General features: G+C 38.7%; 1 protein-coding gene across 8 annotated transcripts in view; it reads left to right on the forward strand.

The window, feature by feature from the left end:
* PRR5L (proline rich 5 like) overlaps positions 1 to 21,202 on the forward strand; it is a 101,883-nt gene that overhangs the window by 29,205 nt on the left and 51,476 nt on the right. For 7 of the 8 annotated variants that reach the window (XM_061610797.1, XM_061610800.1, XM_061610803.1 and 4 more), the window contains exons 2-4: positions 3,335 to 3,602; positions 6,045 to 6,125; positions 10,136 to 10,184. In XM_061610797.1, the coding sequence (XP_061466781.1) occupies positions 3,439 to 3,602; positions 6,045 to 6,125; positions 10,136 to 10,184 (294 nt within the window). In that variant the 5' untranslated portion in view covers positions 3,335 to 3,438. The remainder of the gene's footprint in view (positions 1 to 3,334; positions 3,603 to 6,044; positions 6,126 to 10,135; positions 10,185 to 21,202) is intronic. The other variant, XM_061610804.1, reaches the window with a different exon arrangement.

Here is a 21,202-nt window from a genome sequence, read left to right on the forward strand (position 1 = left end):
TCTGGCACAGGGCAGCCCCGGGCTCAGGCAAGGTTTGGTCGTCTTATGGCTGCAAGCAGGCTTTGCCTGGATCATCAGAATGCTCCCACACTTGATTTTCCCTCTGCAGGTTCATTATTCTAATTGATTCTGTTTAATAAAGTGGCCCATGATTTAACCTAATGGATGGTGTTTGTGTTTTATTTTGGCAATAGGCCGCAAACTCAGTAGCATACCATGTATGCTGATGCTTTATGCATACTAATGAAAAAGGTAGCGAGACTAACAACAGGACCTGAAAGTGTGTGAGTGTGTGTGTGTGTGTGTGTGTGTTTAAAAACACCTAAACCCAACCCAGGAAGTGAGGCTATTTATCATTTGGGGGTGGTAGTGAAAAGCAAGAACTTTCACTCTCCCATCTAGTTCCTCAGAACTTGACTGAGTCCTCGTGCAGTAACTCCCCTTGCCGTCAGGGTAATCCTTGCATTAAAGGGGTGTAAAGGGTCTGGAGGCTCTTTCTTTCAGCCTTCTCTATTGTTGTAGGATACTTTATATCCAAATGTCCTAGCAGACTGGCCCCTACTGTTAAACCGGAGCCTGTACAAAAAGAAGAGACTACCAGGTGCTGGTAAAAGAAGAGCAAATTCAACCAAAGAAAGCTGGGAATACCTGTCATGGATCTTTTGACTACAAATACATAATAGGACTTTTAAATAACAGAATTAAGAGTAGCATCTTCTCTTGCCCCTTCTGTACTTGGTACTGTGTTTGTGTGAAACTAGGTACATGTGGGTGCACATCCTTGCCATGCATGGACTGCATGACTCACGCTTTCGTTGTGGGCAGTGTGAGAGCTTGCAGTGTGGTTTGAATGCACTGACTGGTATAAAGAATGCTCTTTCTAAAACAGCAGCATATTTTTGTATTGTAGTCTCTGGTGTCTAGTTAGACAACTACAGGTGCAACCTGTGTGAATGGGTTGATAGGACATGCTTGGAAAGTTGTCTAGCTACAGTTTAATTTCTTAAGGTTCTTTTGCCCTTAGCTGTGTTGTCCTCTTCCTCTGCTGCTGTGCCAGCTGGAGAAGTTGATGCTGCTGTGGTTGACCCTGTGACTAATAGACTTTAGGCTCCACTGCTTTCATTAGTGCTGTTGTGGTTGCAGGAAGCAATTCAGATGAATGAGGGAACATTTGAAAATAGCAGTGATGGAAATTACCTTTGCTGAAATGTGTGTGCGTTTAAAAGATTGATTCCTTTTTTTTTTGCAGCACACAGTTAAATGCTTATTGCTCAGTGTTTTGTTTATACACTGTAAATTCCTGATAACCGAAATTGCCAGAATGCCAAGAGGGTTCCTGAGAACCTTATTACTGTATTAATGATTCTCAGCCCTGACTATAATAACATATTGGAGAGTATGTGGAAATAGCATGGCTAGCAAATGACTAAGAGCTGCCTTTGTAGATAAGAGCGGCATTCAGAAGGAAACCTGGGAACTCAGGATGAGAGAAATGCTGGTGTCATTCAAGTGTGGGAAATAAAGCTTTGTGGAACCTGGTTTGTGGTTGGTATCGCACAGTGGCTCTGCAGTATTTGGCAAATGCTTCCAGGCTTAGCATTAGCTAAACTTTCCTTTATAAATAGCAGAGGATTTCAGCGGCTGAGAAACCATCTCTGTGGCCTGGAAAAGGAGTTCCTTTTTTTTTTTCCTGCCATAGTGATTAGACTTCATACATACCCTTAAGCAAGCATCAGCCGGCTTCTTGTCTGATGCAAGCGTGAGTGGCATTTTCACACATGGCACAGCCTTACACCATTGGCGTGCACATGTGAATCTTTATTAACACTGACCGGAGTGAAGAAAACAGCCTTTTTAAAATTAGGAACATCTGAGTCAGACTACTGGTCTGTCTCATTCAGTATTGTCTAAACTGACTGGCAGGGGCTCTCCAGGCTTCCAGGAAGGGGACTTCCCCAGCCCTATCTGGAGGTGCCAAGGGTTGAACCTGGGCTTCTTCCTTGAATATATCTTTGGTCTTTTACTGCCCCTGATTATTCTGATTTCTTTCCTTGATTTTTTTGTTAATTTATATACTTTCTTGTCTAGCTGTGCCCCGGAGCGAAATTAAAAATCAAAACAAAACCAGACTGGGTGACACAATAAATCTCCTCTGGCATAGTGACAATCCTAACTACTAGTGGGAGAGGCATGTGTCTGAACTTTAAAGGACCTTTCCACTGGCAACAACTGTCAGGGCCTTGGCATTTCAAACCTAAGTCTTTCTCATTGGTATCAAGTAAGTTTTCCCCCAAAGTACAGGTTGTGGTATCACTTAAATGTGCAATGAGTATCAATCGTCTTTTCACATGCTTAGCCCAGAGCAGCTGATCAGAAGTAGGCAACTTTCAACAATTCTGGGTCTGAGAAGCTGTTCATGCAGTGGCTCTTTTCCCACCCTGCTGTCCCCTCCTGGAGCTTCTCTGGATGGTTATAGAAACCTCACAAAAGTTTGGGCTATGTTTTAGGGCAGCCTTTCCCAACCAGTGTGCCTTCAGATGTTGTTGGACCACAACTCCCATCAGCCTCAGCCAGCATTGCCAATAGTTAGGAAAGATGGGAATTGTGGTCCAACAACATCTGGAGGCACACTGGTTGGGAAAGGCTGTTTCAGGGGCTGCAGTGTTAGGAGGGATATCACCTGCAATCAGGCAGACATACTTTGTGAAAACAATGCAGGAGGAATCCTTTTGTTTAAGCTGCCGTATACTGAGTCCAACCATTGGTCCGGCTAGCTCATTATTATTTACACTGCCTTGCAGCTGTTCTCCACAATTTCAGACAAGCTCCTCTCCCAGCCCTACCTGCAGATGCCAGGGATTGAAGTTGGGACCTGTTGCATACAAAACGGATGCTCTACCGCTGAGCTGTGGCCCTTCCCCAGAAAACTGAACTTATCCAAGTATATAGTTGTCTGAGTCTTCTGTCATCCTTCGTCTGTTTGTTTTTTTCATAGACTGTTTCTTAGTGGTACAATACAAACTTACATTTCTGAAGGGATGGTTATATTTCTGTTTTTCACTGTACTGTGTATTAATGTCCAAAACCAAAGTGTCTCAATAAAAGTGAAGTAGTATTTCAATGAAAGGGTTTTTTTTTAGCATGACGCATCATGAACTGTACAGGCACAGTGAGCACAGTGGCGCTGATGGGGATTCTCAGTCTGTTACATTGCACTGCAAGATGCTCAGGGGGACAGCGTCATTCTATTAGCGTTGGATCCTATATTTCATACACAGGATGCTTTTGTTGAATACTCCTCAGTTTTAATCGATTCCTTTTTCTTTTGCTACAGACTGAATTTTGATTCTGAAGAAAGGGAGGAAAGGCATTACCCTTGGCATTTTCTATTGGCCCTTTTTCACAAAGCCACTTCCTGGACCCTTTCCATCTGAACCTATGACCAAGGATTTCACCATAGCCCCAGCTCTTGTTTTCCAGTTTCAGAAGATGGGTTCATTCCGAAGGCCGCGTTTCATGAGCTCCCCAGTGCTGAGTGATTTGCCACGGTTCCTAGCAGCTCGGCAATCTCTACAGCTCAGCTCCAACTCTGCATGGAACAGGTGAGCAGAATCGCATGCACCCTAACAAGCTGCCTTATGCACATGCTATTGCACTTCTTTGCTCATTTGTATAAATGTGCATATACCATGGGGGAAGCTCCATTTGCACACCGTGTGCACATTCCATCATGTATCTTCAACTTATTTACGTAGATATACACATTGGCCTTGTTCACATGTAACACTTAACCATGGACAAGGCCCAGGAAGCCAGGTGAGGAAGAGAACATTTGAAGAATCTCAGCTTAGTGTTTACATGTGAACCTGGTTTAAAACAAACTCCAGCCATTTTTCTAATGGAAACTTCAAACCATGAGGTATGAATCTGGCTTCCTAAACCAGTCAGAGTCTCTATAGCAGTGATTCTCAAACTGTGCGCCGGGGCACACTGGTGTGCCACAAGAGGTGGCTAGGTGTGCCGCGAATATTATGAAAGTATATTATTATTAAGCTATTTTTATTCATAGTTTAAAATATATTAATATATTTTTAATTTTGTACACGAAGTGCGGCAGAATTTTAAAAAAATTTTTTTACAGTGTGCCGCAAACCAAAAAAGTTTGAGAACCACTGCTCTATAGCATGTGGAGGGGTGCTTGGATGAATGAAAATTATTGAATCACACCATTAGTTTGTCTTCCTTAGTGCTGTTCTACTCTCACTGTTAGTGCTGTCCAAATTCTCAGTAACATAAATTTCCCAATTCCGTTATCTGATACATTAGGTATTGAAGTTTTGCTCTTACACATGTGAAGCATGTGATGTACCACTGAGATATGCCCCTTTCCAGATCTGGCATGAGCTGTGGCTGTCAAAGGAGTTTTGGATTTTTCACTTGGTTTAACTTCTTCCTGAATGTAGTAAGTGTGGTAAGATGAAATGAATGCATTTGTGTAATGCCTCTGTTTTTGTGTGTACAGGAAAACAGTATCAGATCCTAATAATCCACATTTAATGTAATGATGTAGCAGTATGAGCTATCCATACTAAAAAACCTTTGCTGGTTTATGTGGATATGCATTTTTGGTGTATATTTTTATATTTTTACAGAAGTTGTCCTTTTGATAGAGTTTCAAACCATGTTTGTTCAGCTGTCTTATCTGTTTATTCAAGTGTAATGCTAAACCGTGGTCAAATTCTCATTTGAAGGACAAGTGAAAGCCATTGTTTTCTGATTCAGATGTAAAGACAGTTTTTGCTCTAAACTGGAAGTTGGGAAAAGAATCTGAGCACTAGCTTGGGTGGGAACGTGAACGCCCAAGTCTTGCTGATATAATGTTAAACAGTGGTTTGGTGTTGCATATGAATTGATTGTGTGTGTGCAACTTCTGACATTAGATCAGGGGTCATAAACTCAGCCCTAATCAAATGGTTGCTGTTCTCAGTATAGACAGCATCAAGTTTTTGTGGGGACAGCAGTGACTGATTCCAGTTTCCTCTCCTCCTCAAAATGGTGATTTGCCTTGCTATGGCTAACAGTGTTGTCAAGCTTGATAGAGGGGTCAGTTTGTGTAAAGAAATGCACACACAGCTGGATTGGGACCAATGAGTCTTGTTCTGATTACAGAGGTCTGTTTTCCCTCGTCATGATTTTAGTGGATATTTCCCCACCTTTCCTGTGGAATACCTCTGGTAGAATAGGGACCCTCAGTTCCTCACTGTGATTGATCATGCAGTACCACAGAGGCAGGAAATGTGCACCCTTTGGATCATATACAATACTTGGTCCCTTCCTTCTTCTTATAGCCAGTGGTTCCCTGTGAAACGTGATTGATCTTTTTAAGTTTCTAGCCACCCATTATGCTTTTACCCCCATATCTGCAGCAATAAGTGAAGGCAGAAAAACCTAATGTGGTTCTTCGTGCTGAACAAGATGATGTAGTGGTCATATAAATGCTCTGAAGAAGAGCTGCATCATTTGCTGTTAACCACAATGGTTATGCTCTCCCTCCACTGTTGGAGGCAATATGCCTCTGAATGCCACTGGCTTGACATTACAAGTGAGGGGAGTGGTGTTGTGCTCAAGTCCTGCTTTCAGGCTCCCCACAGCCATCTGGTTGGCTGCTGTAAGAACAGGATGCTGGACTAGATAGGCCTTTGGCCTGATTCAACAAGGCTCTTATCATGTTCTTATGCATAATGGCAGCAGCTTACTGTGGGTCTTACAACTTCTGCTTGTTTGTGAGTGAGTGAGTGCGTATTATGCCCTTGGTGTGTATAAACTACATTCTCAGCCCTGTTACTTATTGGCAGCCGTCAGCAAACAAGTCTGATGATTCCAGGGAGGAAGGAGGGGAAAAGCAGAAGCAATTTCAGGACAATCTCCTTCTCTCCTTATTGTTATATTTACATGGCTCTTGACTGCAGTTTCATTGCTTTATGTAAATCATGCTGATGTTAGTTATTTATGGCTGCCCTAACTGTGTTGCTTCTATTTGGCAGTGTTCAGACAGCAGTGATCAATGTGTTCAAAGGGGGAGGCTTACAAAACAATGAACTCTACACCCTCAATGAAAATGTAAGGTATGTTGCTCTGACTCTGCTGTGTGGAAGAGCCTGCTTGACACGGAACAAGTGGTGCAACTGAGATCTGACTATAATGGTTGGTCTAGTAGACTCACAACCTGCCTCTTTTTATTGGCACATTCAAGGCAGCTACCACTCTAATTGTTGCTTCGAGAGAAATCAGCACAAAAGTGTACTATGCAGTAGCAAATGGCATGGTGAGCTGGCGGTGCTCACCTGACCCCCCGACAGCTGAGCTGGGACCCAAAGATGACATCCAGATCCCCTCCGCAATCCTATATGTCAAACGTATGGTCTGGCAGGGTGGCTTAACAGGTCCCTTTGACTTTCACTGTACCTGCACTCCACCAAATTACTTAAATATCTTCAGGGCTAGGAAGCTGATAATATGGCAATTGGACTGGCTTACTAATGGCAGACTTATGTGTACTGTACTCTGTACATGATCAGATATACTCTTATGCATTGCCCTATGTGCATGATCCAGGGCAGAGATTTCATAGGGTTGGGGAATTTCCACTCAGTTCCAGTGTGGCGTAGTGGATAGAGTGTTGGACTATGACCTGGGAGACCAGGGTTCAAATCCCCACACAGCCATGAAGCTCACTGAGTGACCTTGGGCCAGTCACTGCCTCTCAGCCTCAGAGGAAGGCAATGGTAAAGCACCTCTGAATACCGCTTACCATAAAAACCCTCTTCATAGGGTCGCCATAAATCAGAATCAACTTGAAGGCAGTCCATTTCATTCCCCCCCCCTTATTTTGATGCTGGATTTTTGTAAGGGAAGGATGTTGTGGAGTTCCCTTGCTTTCCTTCATGAGGTGCAGTGGGAATGCTTGTTCTTTGTGATTTGAATTGAACTGGTTTGTAGAAGAAAAATAAGCTTGGACTTGGGGTTGTCTTCTATTCTTCTGTCATTGTAATTCTTAGTATCTTTTGAGAGGTGTAATCAGATTTCTGCTTTGATGACTGTTTTTTTGGGGAGGCTGGATGCTTTCACTTTGGGTTCTAACTGACATGCAATTAATGGCTTAATACTGAATTGCTTGTGTGTGAAAATAATAGGCATGGCCTCTGGACAGCTGCTGGGTAGGGGCTCTGGCTTCCATTATTGTCACATATTTCAGTACTCATCAAATTTTGAGTATCACAGTCCACTGGTGGAAGTTGGGATGCTCACAGTGTGAAAGACATACTATTGACTCACATACTAAGTTCATTTAAACAAAAACCTTGTTGGATAGTTATATTAATAAAGATTAGAGTGTCTTGTGCTAGCAAATTAAAGTGAGCACTTGACAGAGTTTGTTTCCATTTCACAGAACGAAGCTCTGATTTCTCTTTGCAATTAGATCAATTGTGGCTTTTCAAATACTTCCCCCATCTTGATAACTATAAACCAGTGGTCTCCAAACATTTTCCCCCATGGATCATTTGAAAATTGCTGTGGGTCTTTGTGGGCCACTGAATGATTTTTCTGCCTTCTGTAGCAATTGTAATGCACTGTGCTAGGTGCTGTATGTTTTTAAATTGTATTTTTATCAACATACCATGGATCACCTGGATGAAGCTCATGGACCACAGTTTGGAAATCCCTGTCATAAAGGATGAACTCGTTTTCCTTTTTCATGTTCTGTCCCCACCTGCCTTTGTGAACTTAGTTTGAATGTTGTCAACACAGGGGAATCCAAACTGTTTCAGCAAAAAGGTTATTAGTGGTTTGGTTGTCATTGCTTGGATGGTACTGCTAGAGTTTTGCAATGTTATGCACTCAGGAATAACTGTAACATCCTCTATGGAAGTATAAAAGCCTTTTTGTACTTTTAAAAAAAATATATTCTACATGGCAACAAATCTATAAGGCATGAAATTCCTCCCACAAGGTCTTGATTTAAAAATGGAGGCGTCATAAAATTCTGTTCACTGATTTTTATATCATCTGAAGAAAACTGCTTCTGTGTATTTTGACAAATTACTTTACAGGCTGCCTCTGGAATCCACCCCCCCTTTCACCACCCATCAAACTGTTTTCTTAATGCGTTCTCCAAATTTAGTGCTGGGAAGATAGTTTGTCTTTTAATCTGTGGGAAAGCAGTAGTACAATTTATTTTACTTTCTGTGTTGATGATATTAATAATAAATGAAATGATATTCCATTTACATAGCCACCCATCAATAAATATTCCCTGGACAGCTTACAACAAAATAATATTAACATATAACAATTAAAAACAAGAAACAATAAAAGATAAGAAACAGCATAAAACAATTTACAGCCAGGATTTGAAGCACACATGAAAAGGCGGGGTGAATAAAAAGGTCTTCACCTGGTGCTGGAAAGGCTATAAAGATGAAGCCAAGCAAGCCTTTCTGGGGAGGCTATTCCATCGCAGAGGTGTTAGTGCTGAAAAGACCCTCTGCTTGGTATCCACACACATTTCTCCAGATGTTTAATTGATGTGAAGCACAAATTGGCTATTTAGCCAATTAGTCATTTGGAGACAAACAACAGACTAAGATACTATTTTGGAAGTTACCCCATTACACAATCCTTCCCAGGATTATATTAGAGTCTCTGTTGGTTATTTTATTGGAGGGCTCTGTTTTTTTTAATAACTAAGGAAGTTGCAAAATTTCTAAATATTATAATTCCCCTTCGACAATTTGTGATTGCTTTCTGTTCCCCCCCTTAATGATCTTGTGTATTTACATTCTGTAATTTTTTAAAAAATGTGTTCTGTATACCATAAGTTGTATTTCTATTTTGGAAGTTAGGAATGGTGGTTGTCAGGGTTTTTTTAGCAGATTGCCTAGTAGCAAGAATATGAATTGTGAATGTGTTAGGGAAGGCTGGAAGGCCTCAGTCAGTAACATGATGAAGAGCATTGCTGTTCTTCAGTTCACATCTACATATAATAACTCTTGTCAGCAAATTAATTAGCCCAGTGAATAGGATGGTAAAAAAGCAATTGGCCAATGAGAAAAGGAATGATGGATGACTTGGAAATTGTTGCTTATAATCTGTCAAGCATTATAGTAAGAGAATTTAACATGAAGACAGGTTACTTTTCTGTGCTGAATCAACATAATCAAAATAAACACTGTAGGCCACAAGGAGACAAGTGTCTTATGAATGGGGTCATCTCACCACAGCAAGCTGGGGCGAGTGCCTCACTATAGTTGAAGCAGAACCTACTGAATTGGGCTCACTAACTGTGAAGTCTTGCATAAAACTTTGTTGAATGTCTAATTATATGTTAAGTTTACTTGAAGTGGTGTGTGAATTTGTAATGGTTTGTGATCTTGTAATAGTGCTGCAGCACTCCTTATCCTTGTCCTGAACTTAATTTGGTAGTAAACAAAACTTAGGATTGAGATATATCTGGTAGTACTAGTCAGAGTATTCTTAATTGCTCATGCTTTCTTGAAAAGGAACTTTGCTGAGAAGAAGCACTTCTAATCAAATTTCCCCCCCTTCAGGCTAGTGCCAAACTGATCAGTGTTTCTAATCTTGATCACTCTGTGGCCCAAAAAGATGTACTGCAATAAAGTGTAAAGCAGTGATGGGGAACCTGAAGACTGCCAAATGTTCTTGGACTACATTTTCCACCATCCCTGACTATTGACGGTGCTGGCTGGGGCTGGTGGGAGTTGAGTCAACAACATTTGGAGGGCCACATTCCTGGTGTAAAGCAAATGCTTCCATGTGACTGAGCCAAGCCAAGTTAAGAAAGCGAAATTGCATTGGTTTTGAGAACAACTGGCTCCTGTAAGAAGAAAACCTATTCTGGGTTAAGGCAACAAACCACCAAACCTAGTGCTGTTTCTTTTGTCAGAGGCTATAGCAGATGCATCATGGGGAAATATGCAAGAAATGAAGAGAACTGCTTCAAAACTGCTTGCAGTTCTGATATACCTGTGTTTTACAGAGTTGATTTTTGTTGAATGGGCTCTGGGAAATATGCCTGTAAAACATTTTTCATGAAATGTGATCCCTTTCTTTTCAGGCGATTGTTGAAGAGTGAACTTGGATCCTTCATCACAGACTATTTCCAGGTAACATCCGTTCCTTAAGTGGACAGTCAAAGCTTTCCAAAGTTGTTTTTGTGTTATCTTTTGGCTTGTTCTTTTGATGCTTGCTTTGGCTCTTTCTGCCTTGTAAAGCAAATTGGATGGACTCCTTCTCATGAGTGGCTCTACATATGGTTGCCTCTTCTAAGCAAGGCCTTGGATTTTGAGCAAAGAGCTACAGAATTTTTATGAAGAACATTGTTTATGTGATAATAAAGGCTAAAATAAGGGTGGAGAATTCTATTTCAATTTGCCAAGAAATACATGTTGGCTCAGTCAGTTTTTATTTAATTAGGTAACTTAAGGAGGCCTCACTAAGGGATGCTTGCCATTCCCCCCCTTTTTCTTTGTGTATTTCAGGGCTAAGCCCTGGCATTGAAAATTAGTTTCAGAAGTAACTAGAACTGGGGTAATGCCTCATCCCAGTTACTGTTAATCCGCACTTGGTCTAGCATAATCAGAAAGACCAGTTGCATCAAATCATCAGTGACAGTTCTAAGGAAAAGTCCTGTACCACAAAAGGAAGTACTTTGGGGTGCTTCCTCTTCCCTGCTACTGATGTAGCTCTAAATCTAGACTTACTAGGGAGATTCGTGCTATGATGATGGTACTTACCCTTACCCAAGAGCTGTAGGGTGGTCAGCTGAGAACTGCTATACAAGTACAAATTTGTAGCATTTATATGTGGAATGGAGATGAAATAAGCAGTCAACCCACACATTTTTAGTATTCACTTGTGTGAACACACCTTCTTTTTGCTGCTTTGAAATGTTGAATGGAAACTTCAGAAGTCTTTCCAGGAATTTGGCACTGCTTTCTGAAATTTGTATGGTAGCAACCCTTTACAAACTGGAGGGGAGATTATACATCAGTCAAAATGAGAGCCTGTTAGGCATCTTCTATACAGTAGGTAGATCATTTTTAACCAGAAGTGTGGCTCCCATTACTGATTTGAATCCAAATAAATGCTGGTTATTTCTGCCAGAAATTTTCTGGTTTTGCAGTTGCAAGTAGTGCTACATGTTATGATTGTTGTGGGAAATGTTACACCAACGTCCTCTTCAGTAAAGATTTTATGCATGGGAGAGAATATACATCTAATGCATTTTTTAACAACCATGTGCATGCATCTGGGCAAATTTGGTTTCTCAGAAATGTACATATGGGTATCTAAAGATGCTTGTGCATATCTATAGTTACTTCTGTATGTTTGCTGCATAGTGGTATCACTAATGTTTTCTGCAACGGTCATAACACGTAGCAGTGCCACCAGCAGCACTATTAAGACAGGGCTTCTCGTAGCAACATGATTTCAGTGTATCCTATTTTCTCATGGTCAAAAAGAGGAAAGAAAAGCTATAAAAACTTCTCGGCTTGCCAAAACCTCCTGTATGTTGTGCCAGCACTATAAAAATTACTGGATGTGATAGTTCCTGTAGATCTTTTATTGCATGCCATTTTGTAGTACAAATTTGAAATGGCAATTCTCAAGGCAAGTGAGCTTCACTGTGGTAGATTAATCAATGAACGCTTTAGTGGATTAATTGACGAGGCCATGAGTTAAAGACACTTCCATTGGCTATTCGGTTCTGGCAAACTACTATGTTAAAAAAAGAAAGAAAATAAGGAAAGATGGGTTTTCCTTCCAAAAGCGGCTAGTAGCTTTTGTGTATACTCATTTCAGCAAGTCCCTAAAACAATGCATTTTCTATTGTCCTTTCCCCACTCCCTGATGCTCCTTCCTTATCGGTTCAGATTTGGAGATGGGGAATTGATACAATGCAGATCTATAATGGTCATCCCTACTAATATGGGTTTTCAACAAATTTAGCTCTCCAAATAACCATAGTTCAAGGGTGGGAGCTATTTTCAACCCAAGGGCCTCATTCCTTTTTGGGCAATGTTGCAGGGGCTGCATGCTAGTGGCGGGTGGGACCAGAGGCAGATGTGGGTGGGACAATGGATGTGACTCTTACCTTTGTACAGTAGGCTACATCCTAGCCATGCAAAAGTCAAGAGGTTGCTACACACTTTCCCCTCTCCGTGACCCATCTAGGCATGCAGGAGGCATTGTCACAGTTGAAGGACTCATTTCAGCCAGGCAAAAGCACAGCAAGGTCAGTGAGGGGGGTGGATTAAGGGGAACCCCAATGGCAATATAGAGAGGTTTGGAGGGCTGCATTGGCCCCCTAAGCCTTAGATTCCCCATCCCTGCCATAGTTTATCTCTGAACTGCTTAATCCCTCCTACCTGTATGTGTGTTTTGCCTCTCTGGGAGCAGAATCAGAAATGTACTCCATGCAGTTCTTTTGCCTGAATATAGGCATTTGCTTTCAAAATGGATCCTAGGAAAAGAGGTAACCTGGGGGTTGAAAAACATCAAGGTTCACTGAAACAGTATGAACACCAGACACGTGTATGAATATGACTAGGTTCAGATATAATAGCAAACCATGGTTGCAGTTACAAGCATGAACAGACACAAACCTCAGGCTTGTGCATTCTGTTCCCTCTTCCTCTGTACTTGGGGGAAGCAGAACAGAAGCTTTCTATCCTGGTTAGTGTCAAACCATAGCCCTTACTGTGTGGAGATGGGAGTAAGTACTTGAGGGATGACCAATGCAGCGCCAGATGGATTGAAACACTATTCTTATTTGCATTCTGTCAGTGTCCTATCATCCTATCCTACTCAGATCTGAGAAAGAGGGAGTTCCTAATAATAATTTTCTTTTTTTTTTTTTTTTAATAATTTTTATTCAAATTTTTCCAAAAACAAACAAAACAAAGTCAAAAAGACATAACAATACATCAACAAAAAAATGAAAATAAAATAGTTGACTTCCGATTTGTCGCAGATCAGCTATAAGTATATAATATACATCAAACCTGTCCCTTAATGTATACATACAGAGTCCCTTTTCTCCATAGGCTGTCTTAATTAATCGTCAAATCCCAGTATCATCATTTTATTTTGATCTTTCAACAAAAAGTCTAAGAGAGGTTTCCATTCCTTAAGAAATGTATCTGTCGATTTTTCTCTAAGTAAACATGTCAATTTATCCATTTCTACTAAGTCCATTAATTTCAATAACCATTCTTCCATTGTTGGTGTTGATTCCATTTTCCACTTTTGTGCATATAATAATCTTGCTGCCGTAATCATATATAATATTATTCTTCCATATTTCTTTTCTATTTGTTTATCCATAAAACCCAATAAAAAAAATTCTGGTTTTGACCGAATATTTATCTTTAGAATTTTTTTTTGCATCTTCCTACCTATCTGTGCCCAAAATAATTTCGCCTTTTTACATGACCACCACATATGATAAAAAGATCCTTCTTGTTGTTTACATTTCCAACAAACATTAGAGACATTACTATACATTTTTGACAGCTTTTCTGGAGTCATGTACCAACGGTACATCATTTTATAAAAATTTTCTTTAAGATTATAACATAATGTAAATTTCAAGCCTTTTTTCCACATATTTTCCCATTGATCCATTTGTATGTTATGACCAAAATTTTTTGCCCACTTTACCATGCACTCTTTTACTTGTTCTTCCTCCATATCCATTTTCAATAAAAGTTTATACATTTTTGCAATTATGTTTTCGTCATTTGTACACAAAACTATTTCAAAATCAGATTTATTTATTTCAAACCCATACATTTTCTTGTCCATTTTATATCTTTCTAACAATTGTAAATAGGCAAACCAATGAAAACTATATCCTTCCTTTATCAATTGTTCTCTCTCTTTCATTATGTATTCTCCATGTACATTTTCTAATAGTTCTTGATAAGTTAACCATTTCTCTTTTCCAGACATTTCTCTTCTATAAAAAGCTTCTTGACTTGAGACACATAATGGTATTTTCGAATAAAACCTTGGTTTGTATCTATTCCATATTTTCAACAGAGGACGTCTTATAAAATGATTATTAAAGTCTACATTTACTTTTACTTTGTCATACCATAGATATCCATGCCATCCCCACTTCAGATTGTGGCCCTCCAAATCCAATAGTCTTTTATTCCTCAATAAGATCCATTCCTTTATCCAGACTAAACAGCAGGCAGCAAAATAAAGTCTCAAATTTGGTAATCCCAGTCCTCCTCTTTCTTTAGCGTCTTGAAGTAATTTAAATTTAACTCTTGGTTTTTTTCCTTGCCATACAAATTTAGAAATATCTTTTTGCCATTGTTTAAAAGGTAAATCAGAGGATATTACAGGTATTGTTTGAAACAAAAACATCATTCTCGGTAATACATTCATTTTTATCACAGATATTCTACCCATTAATGACAGTTGTAGTTTATCCCATCTTAGCAAGTCTTTCTTAATCTCTGTCCATAATTTTTCGTAATTATTGTGAAACAACTTTGAGTTTTTATTTGTCATGATGATGCCTAGATATTTCAACTTTTTTTCTATTGTAAAATCTGTCTTGTCCATTAACTCTTTCTGTTCCCTTAAAGTTAAATTTTTCACCAACATCTTTGTTTTTTGATTGTTGATCTTAAATCCTGCTAAAGGTCCAAATTCTTTTAATTTGTCCATCAGTATATGAATTCCTTCCAAAGGGTTTTCTAGTACAATTATCAAATCATCAGCAAATGCTCTCAATTTATATTCTTCTTTTTTTATTTTTAATCCCGAAATCCTTTTATCTTGGCTTATATCTCTAAGCAACACTTCTAAAACCAAAATAAATAAAAGGGGAGATAATGGACATCCCTGTCTTGTACCCTTTTGTATTTCACATGAGTCCGTTAAGTCTCCATTAACAATTATCTGGGCCTTCTGTGATGTATAAATCGATCTAATCCATTTTATAAAGTTGTCTCCAAAGTCCATTTGCTCCAAAACCTGGAACATAAATTTCCAATTCAAATTATCAAATGCTTTTTCAGCATCTAAAAAAATCAGAGCTGCTTGTTTATCATTTCGTTGTTCTAAATATTCCAACACATTCAAAACATTCCTGACGTTGTCACGTAATTGTCTTTTAGGTAAAAACCCTGATTGATCTTCCTGAATAAATTGTTGCAATATTATTTTCAATCTTTCAGCCAAAATCATTGTAAAAATTTTATAGTCATTGTTCAGTAGAGATATTGGCCGATAATTTTTTGTTTTAGTTAAATCTTGGTCCTCTTTAGGTATTAATGTTATATTAGCATTTTTCCAACTATCCGGTATCTTTCCCTCTTGCAAAATAGAATTCATTGTAGACTGTAAAGGTAGCAGGAGTTCTTCCTCCAAACATTTATAATACATTGCAGATAGCCCATCTGGTCCTGGTGCCTTTCCTAATTTAATTTTATTTATAGCTTCAGATATCTCTCTTGACGTAATAGGGCCATTAATAACTTGTCTCTGAAAATCTGTAATTTTAGGCAAATTCTGTTTAAATAAATACTCTTCTATTTTTTCAGATGGAATTTCTTGACACTTATACAATGTTGAGTAATATTGATGAAAAATCTTTTTAATTTTTACATTGTCTGTCAGCGTCTCATCTCCTTCTTGTATCTTTAAAATAATATTTTTTTGACGTTCTTTTCTTAATTTATATGCTAACCATTTCCCAGGTTTATTTGCAAATTCAAAAGTCCTTTGTTTAGCAAAATTTAATTTCCTTTCAATTTCTCTAACTGTCAACATTGATACTTGCTTCTGTAACATTTTAATTTGATTTACAATAGAAACTTTAGCTGGATTCTTTTTCAATTCTTCCTCTTTTTGTTTTATTTCTTCCAAAATTAATTGCATTTTCTGTTGTTTCTTTTTTTTTAATTCAGAATTACATTTAATAAAGTATCCCCTCATAAATGCCTTACTTGTATCCCAAACAATATTTTCACTTGTTCCTTTATGTAAATTATATTCAAAGAACTCCTTTAATTTCTTCTTACATTCTTGTACTACTTTATCATTCTGTAATAAAGATTCATTTAGTCTCCATCTAAATCCAAGATTTTTTTTTTTTAAAGTTAATATCACAGGATTATGGTCCGAAAAAGTTTTTGGTAATATATCCATTTTAAAAATATCCTTCGCTAAAATTTTTGACATCCAAATCATATCAATCCTCGAAAATGTTTTATGTCTTTCTGAAAAATAAGTAAATTCCTTTGCATTATCATTTATATATCTCCAGGTATCCACCAATTCTAGATGTTCCATGAGTTCAAAACAAATCTTCGGTAATTTACCTTGTGTCTCTTTGATATTTTTTTCAGAAAGCCTATCAATTTTTGGTGAGATTACCCCATTCCAGTCACCCATGACACACCAATGCTCATATGAAAACTCTGACAATTTTTCCATAAGTCCTGTATAAAACCTTGTTTTATCTTCATTGGGGGCATAAATACCCACTATCAAAATGTTTGTACCTTGTAAAGTAATTTCAACCCCCACAAATCTACCACTATCGTCCAATAATACCAATTTAGGAAGCAATTGTGGGTTAATATAGAGAACAACTCCATTTTTTTTTTTTGGTCCAGCTGAAATAAATTCTTCACCCAAATTTTTACAAATCAAATATTTAGAATCTTTCTTCTGAATATGAGTTTCTTGTAGACAAATTATATCCAATTTTAATTTTTTCAAATAATGAAACACTTTCTTTCTCTTCTGCGCCGTGTTGGCTCCATTTATATTCCAAGTTAGGTATTTGTAATCCATCGTTAAGCGTGTATTTTAAAATTTGCCTGATGCTCCTTTTGATCCATCATCTTCCTTCCCCTCCTCTGCGTATCCTTGTTGACTTTGTTTCCCAGGAACTGTATCCATATCTTTGAGTTTATCTTCTTCCATATCTTTTGAAGCTTTTCTCAAGAAGTCCCTTGCTTTTTGAACAGTATTCAATCTATATTTCTGTTGTCTGAATGTAAAAATCACTCCTTCTGGAACGTCCCACCTAAATTGAATTTTGCATTGCTTAAGTTTTTCTGTAAGGAAAGCATATTCTTTTCTCTTACGTAAAAGTCTAATAGGAATTTCCTTCATCACCAGTATTTCCTTACCATCAATTTTAAAGGTATATTTAAAGTGTTGCTGTAAAACCATATCTCTGGTCGTTTTCTTTACGAAGTGAACAAGCACATCTCTTGGAATTTTTTTCATTGTTGCATATCTGGAGTTAATTCTATAAACTTTGTCTATTTCAAATTCCATCCTATCTTCATTCAAGTCCAGAAATTTTACTAAAGCATTAACAATTTTGTCTCTAATGTCTTCACCTGTTTCCTCAGGGATTGCACGGAATCTCAAACAATGCTCTTTATTTCTCATTTCAGTCATAGCTAAATAGTCCAAATTTTTTTCTAATTCCAGATTTAGTATATCTGTTCTATTCTCCAAGGTTTGTACCTTTTCTTTAGTATTTTTTGCATCCTCCTTTATTTGCCCAATTGTCCCTTTAATCTCATCCACTTGTGTTTTAATATAGTCTTTTATATCTGTCAATTCAATTTTCATTTCCTGTTTAATTTCCTGTTTTATAGCATTAATCCCTTCCATTATTTTTTGAAACATTTCTGGGGGTATATCCTCTTCCTGTGTATCAATAGAACCTCTTCGCCCCTGGGCCTTAGTTGTTTTTTTAGTTGTCATTTTCAAAAAGAGGCCTTTAATTTCTAAAATTAATCACTGTTTCAGAACCTAAGGGCAGTCTATTTCTTCTTTTTTTCCCTCCACCAAAAAGAAGAGTTAATATTCCAGGCCTGTAATTGGAATCCAGCCAGCACAACACAGTCCTTATCTGCATCCAAGAATGCAAAACAATTCTGGTTGCCAAGACTAAACAATTAGTAGCATATACGAGCAGCGGATTCATCCAACAAGAAATAGTCCAAAGAGAAAAATAGTCCAAAATATAATAATTACCTCTCATCCGTTTTTAAACTTTAAAAGTCCAAATTCAAGCCAGCTTTTTGTCGTAGAAAAGTAAATAAGTTGTTTATATTTTCTTTCTTCCTTAATTATATTTAAAAGAGAAAAAGTATGACTCACCCAGGTTTCTCAATTGCTGATTCATAAACAAATCCCTTTTATTGCAGTAATTTAAGCCAAATGATAAGGTTTAGGCAGAAGTGGGCTCGCTGGTTAAGAACGTTTTTTTTTAAGAAAAGAAAAAACGCTTCGCTTCATTCCAGTCCAGCTTGCGTGAAAATCCTGACTCCGTCTTCAGCCGATCGGCTTGCCTTCTTATCTCAGGAATTTCCTGATCAATTCCAGCCGCCGACAGCTCAACGAAGTCTTGTGGAAGATCTGATCGGTTCTCCTGTACCTTGGAGAACATTTAAGCCAGTCCAAGATTCCTCTTGGCTGACTTTTAACCTGAAAAAAGCTTCCTCTGAGGCAGAGCTCCCTCAGAGACAACCACCAGCCAGCACCACTTCCCGGAAGTCCCCTAATAATAATTTTCTAATGGCGAGGCGAATTGGTGTCCAAGTCAACAGATCCTTTGTATGTCACCGGAGTTGTATATGTGCAGTTTGGTGCAAGGATCTCTGAACTCTCCTCCATGCCAGACTTGTAGAGGTAGTGGGGGAGCTTGAGAATAGGCTCCTGCTCAAATGATATATACCCCAACAAACTGCCACTGATTAGGTAGTAGTAATATGACTTGAGGGCTGGAGCTTGCCACTTCTTGTCTCAGGAATGTGAGGTTATCTAGCGTTGTTTGTTGAAAACCCACCATTAGATGGAATTTTCATGACAGAATACTATCTGTTTCTAGATGAAGATTGTTGTGAAGATTTAGACTGACACAAGGCCTAAACTATGTTCCACAGAACCGCTTAGACTGTAGCAGTTACAATTTTTTAAATAATAATAGTAATAAAAAAGTCATTGTACTATAGAAACGGTGTGTTTTTAAAAGAAATTGCCTTAGCATTTAGGAATGAGGACTGTGAAACATCTACAGCAGAAGAGGGTGGAAAATGTAGAGGCCGCTTTATCATTCCTGTAACTTCTGAAAATCCAATTAGTTGCTCAAGAATAACATTCCCTTGTAGAAAAGCTCCGGGAAGATATTCTTGTATTCTTTTGCAATGTCATTTCTTGAGAATTAACGAAAAGGAGACCAATCAATGAATCTAACAAATTTTGTTCCAACAATTGATATTTATAACCCCATAAATAATTCAGTGCTATACTTCGTAAAGTAAATATCAGTTTTGCGAGCTTCCTATCAATTTCTAGTTTTCTGATTTTTGCTGGGAAGCTAATAGCATTAAACATTAGGCTGAGTTAAACTAATGCAGTACTGTCTCTTTTAAACAAATGCCATCCATGATAAACCTGATGTATATGGTGAGCTGCTAGTTTCTTGAGGGAAACATCATCTAATACAGGGGCAGGGAACCTTTTTCAGCCCAAGGGCCACATTCCCTTCTCAGCAATCTTCCTGGGGCTATATACACTAGTAGTGGGCATGGCTAGAGGCAAAAGCAGGCGAAGCAATGAATGTAAACTTTACCTTTTGTACAGTACACTGGCTTCTGCATGCTCACATGCCCCTCTCTATCCTCCATCCAGGTAAGCAAGAGCCATTATCAGAGTTCAAGGACAAATTCCAGCTAGGCAAAAGCACTCAAGGAAGGTGTAAAGCAGGGCTGGTGAGGGGATGTCTGGGGAGAATCCCAAGGGCCAGCTAGAGAGGCTTGGAGGCTACATTCATTCATGAGGCCTGAAGTTCCCCACCCAGATCTATTGTTTGTTTGTTTATATCCTGCCCTTCCTCCCAGTAGGAGTCAAGGGCAGTAAACAAAAACATTAAAAACATTGTTGTGTGGAATGGACCTCCTGATAAGATGGTATTTACAGGAGGCCCTCACCTGCATAGTGATCGACTGGGTATATAAAGGGTAAGACAATCGTTCAGGTATCCTGGTTCCAAGCTGTATAGGGCTTTGTACACCAAAACCAGAACCTTGAACTTAGCCCAGTAGCTAATGGGCAGCCAGTGCAATTCTTTCAGCAGCGTGGTGACATGTTGACAATATCCTACTGCCATATTTTGCACCAGCTGCAGCTTCTGGACCAACCTCAAGTGCAGCCCCACTTAGAGCGCATTACAGTAATCCAGCCTGGAGCAAAGCACAAGCATGCATATTTATCATTATCATTATTAGACCTTTATTAATAGCAATGCACAATGAAAAGATAATAAATCCATTCCAGTTACCGTATCAATACATTCCTCACACAAACAACAAATTCCTCTCCTCCCAGAAACCAAGATGTGAATCGCCAAATAAATATATATCATCTGACCTTGTATTTGACACCAAGCACAGAAACTGTTTGTCCACATGCACACAACACATCCACAACTGCTTTCTCATTCACTTCAATGGTGAAATGACTTCCATATGCACATCTTTTTTCTATGGAACAATCTCCAGCATTAAAATGAATGGGAGAGTGTCATTGTTCTGGTTCTTCATATGTGCAGTCAGAATGCTCCTGACTTTGGATCAGTAAATGCTACAGACATAGATGACTAAGAAGCTGCAACAGTGGTTATTAGAAATCAAGACACATGAGAATTGCATCACATGGGGGATGTGTTTGGGTGCAGCCACTCGCCATATGGAACCTCAGCTATTCTCAGTGCTGCTTTCACAAACCTACAGGAGGAAGGTTTGCAGAGCTGTGAGGAAAGTCAGAAGTTCCGTGTGGTGACTAATTGCAATAAACAGTTTCAGATGTAGAATGGCCCAGTGTTTATGTGCTATTGTAACTGAAATGTCAGAAGATCAAACCATAGTGTTCTTCTGTAATGCAAATGTTGTTGCAGATGAGCTGGCTGACGCTTGCTGAAGATGGCTTATCAGTCTTCCCTTTCATTCTTTCTCCTAGTGCAACAGGCAGGAATGTGTGAGTTCTACACATCTTTATTTTTCGTTTAGGATTCTTGTTGGCTCACTGGAAGCTTGCTGGACTGACAGACTGTGTAATCTGCCTTTCCTTT

Source organism: Rhineura floridana, chromosome 2 (assembly GCF_030035675.1).
Source record: "Rhineura floridana isolate rRhiFlo1 chromosome 2, rRhiFlo1.hap2, whole genome shotgun sequence".
NCBI lineage: Eukaryota > Metazoa > Chordata > Lepidosauria > Squamata > Rhineuridae > Rhineura > Rhineura floridana.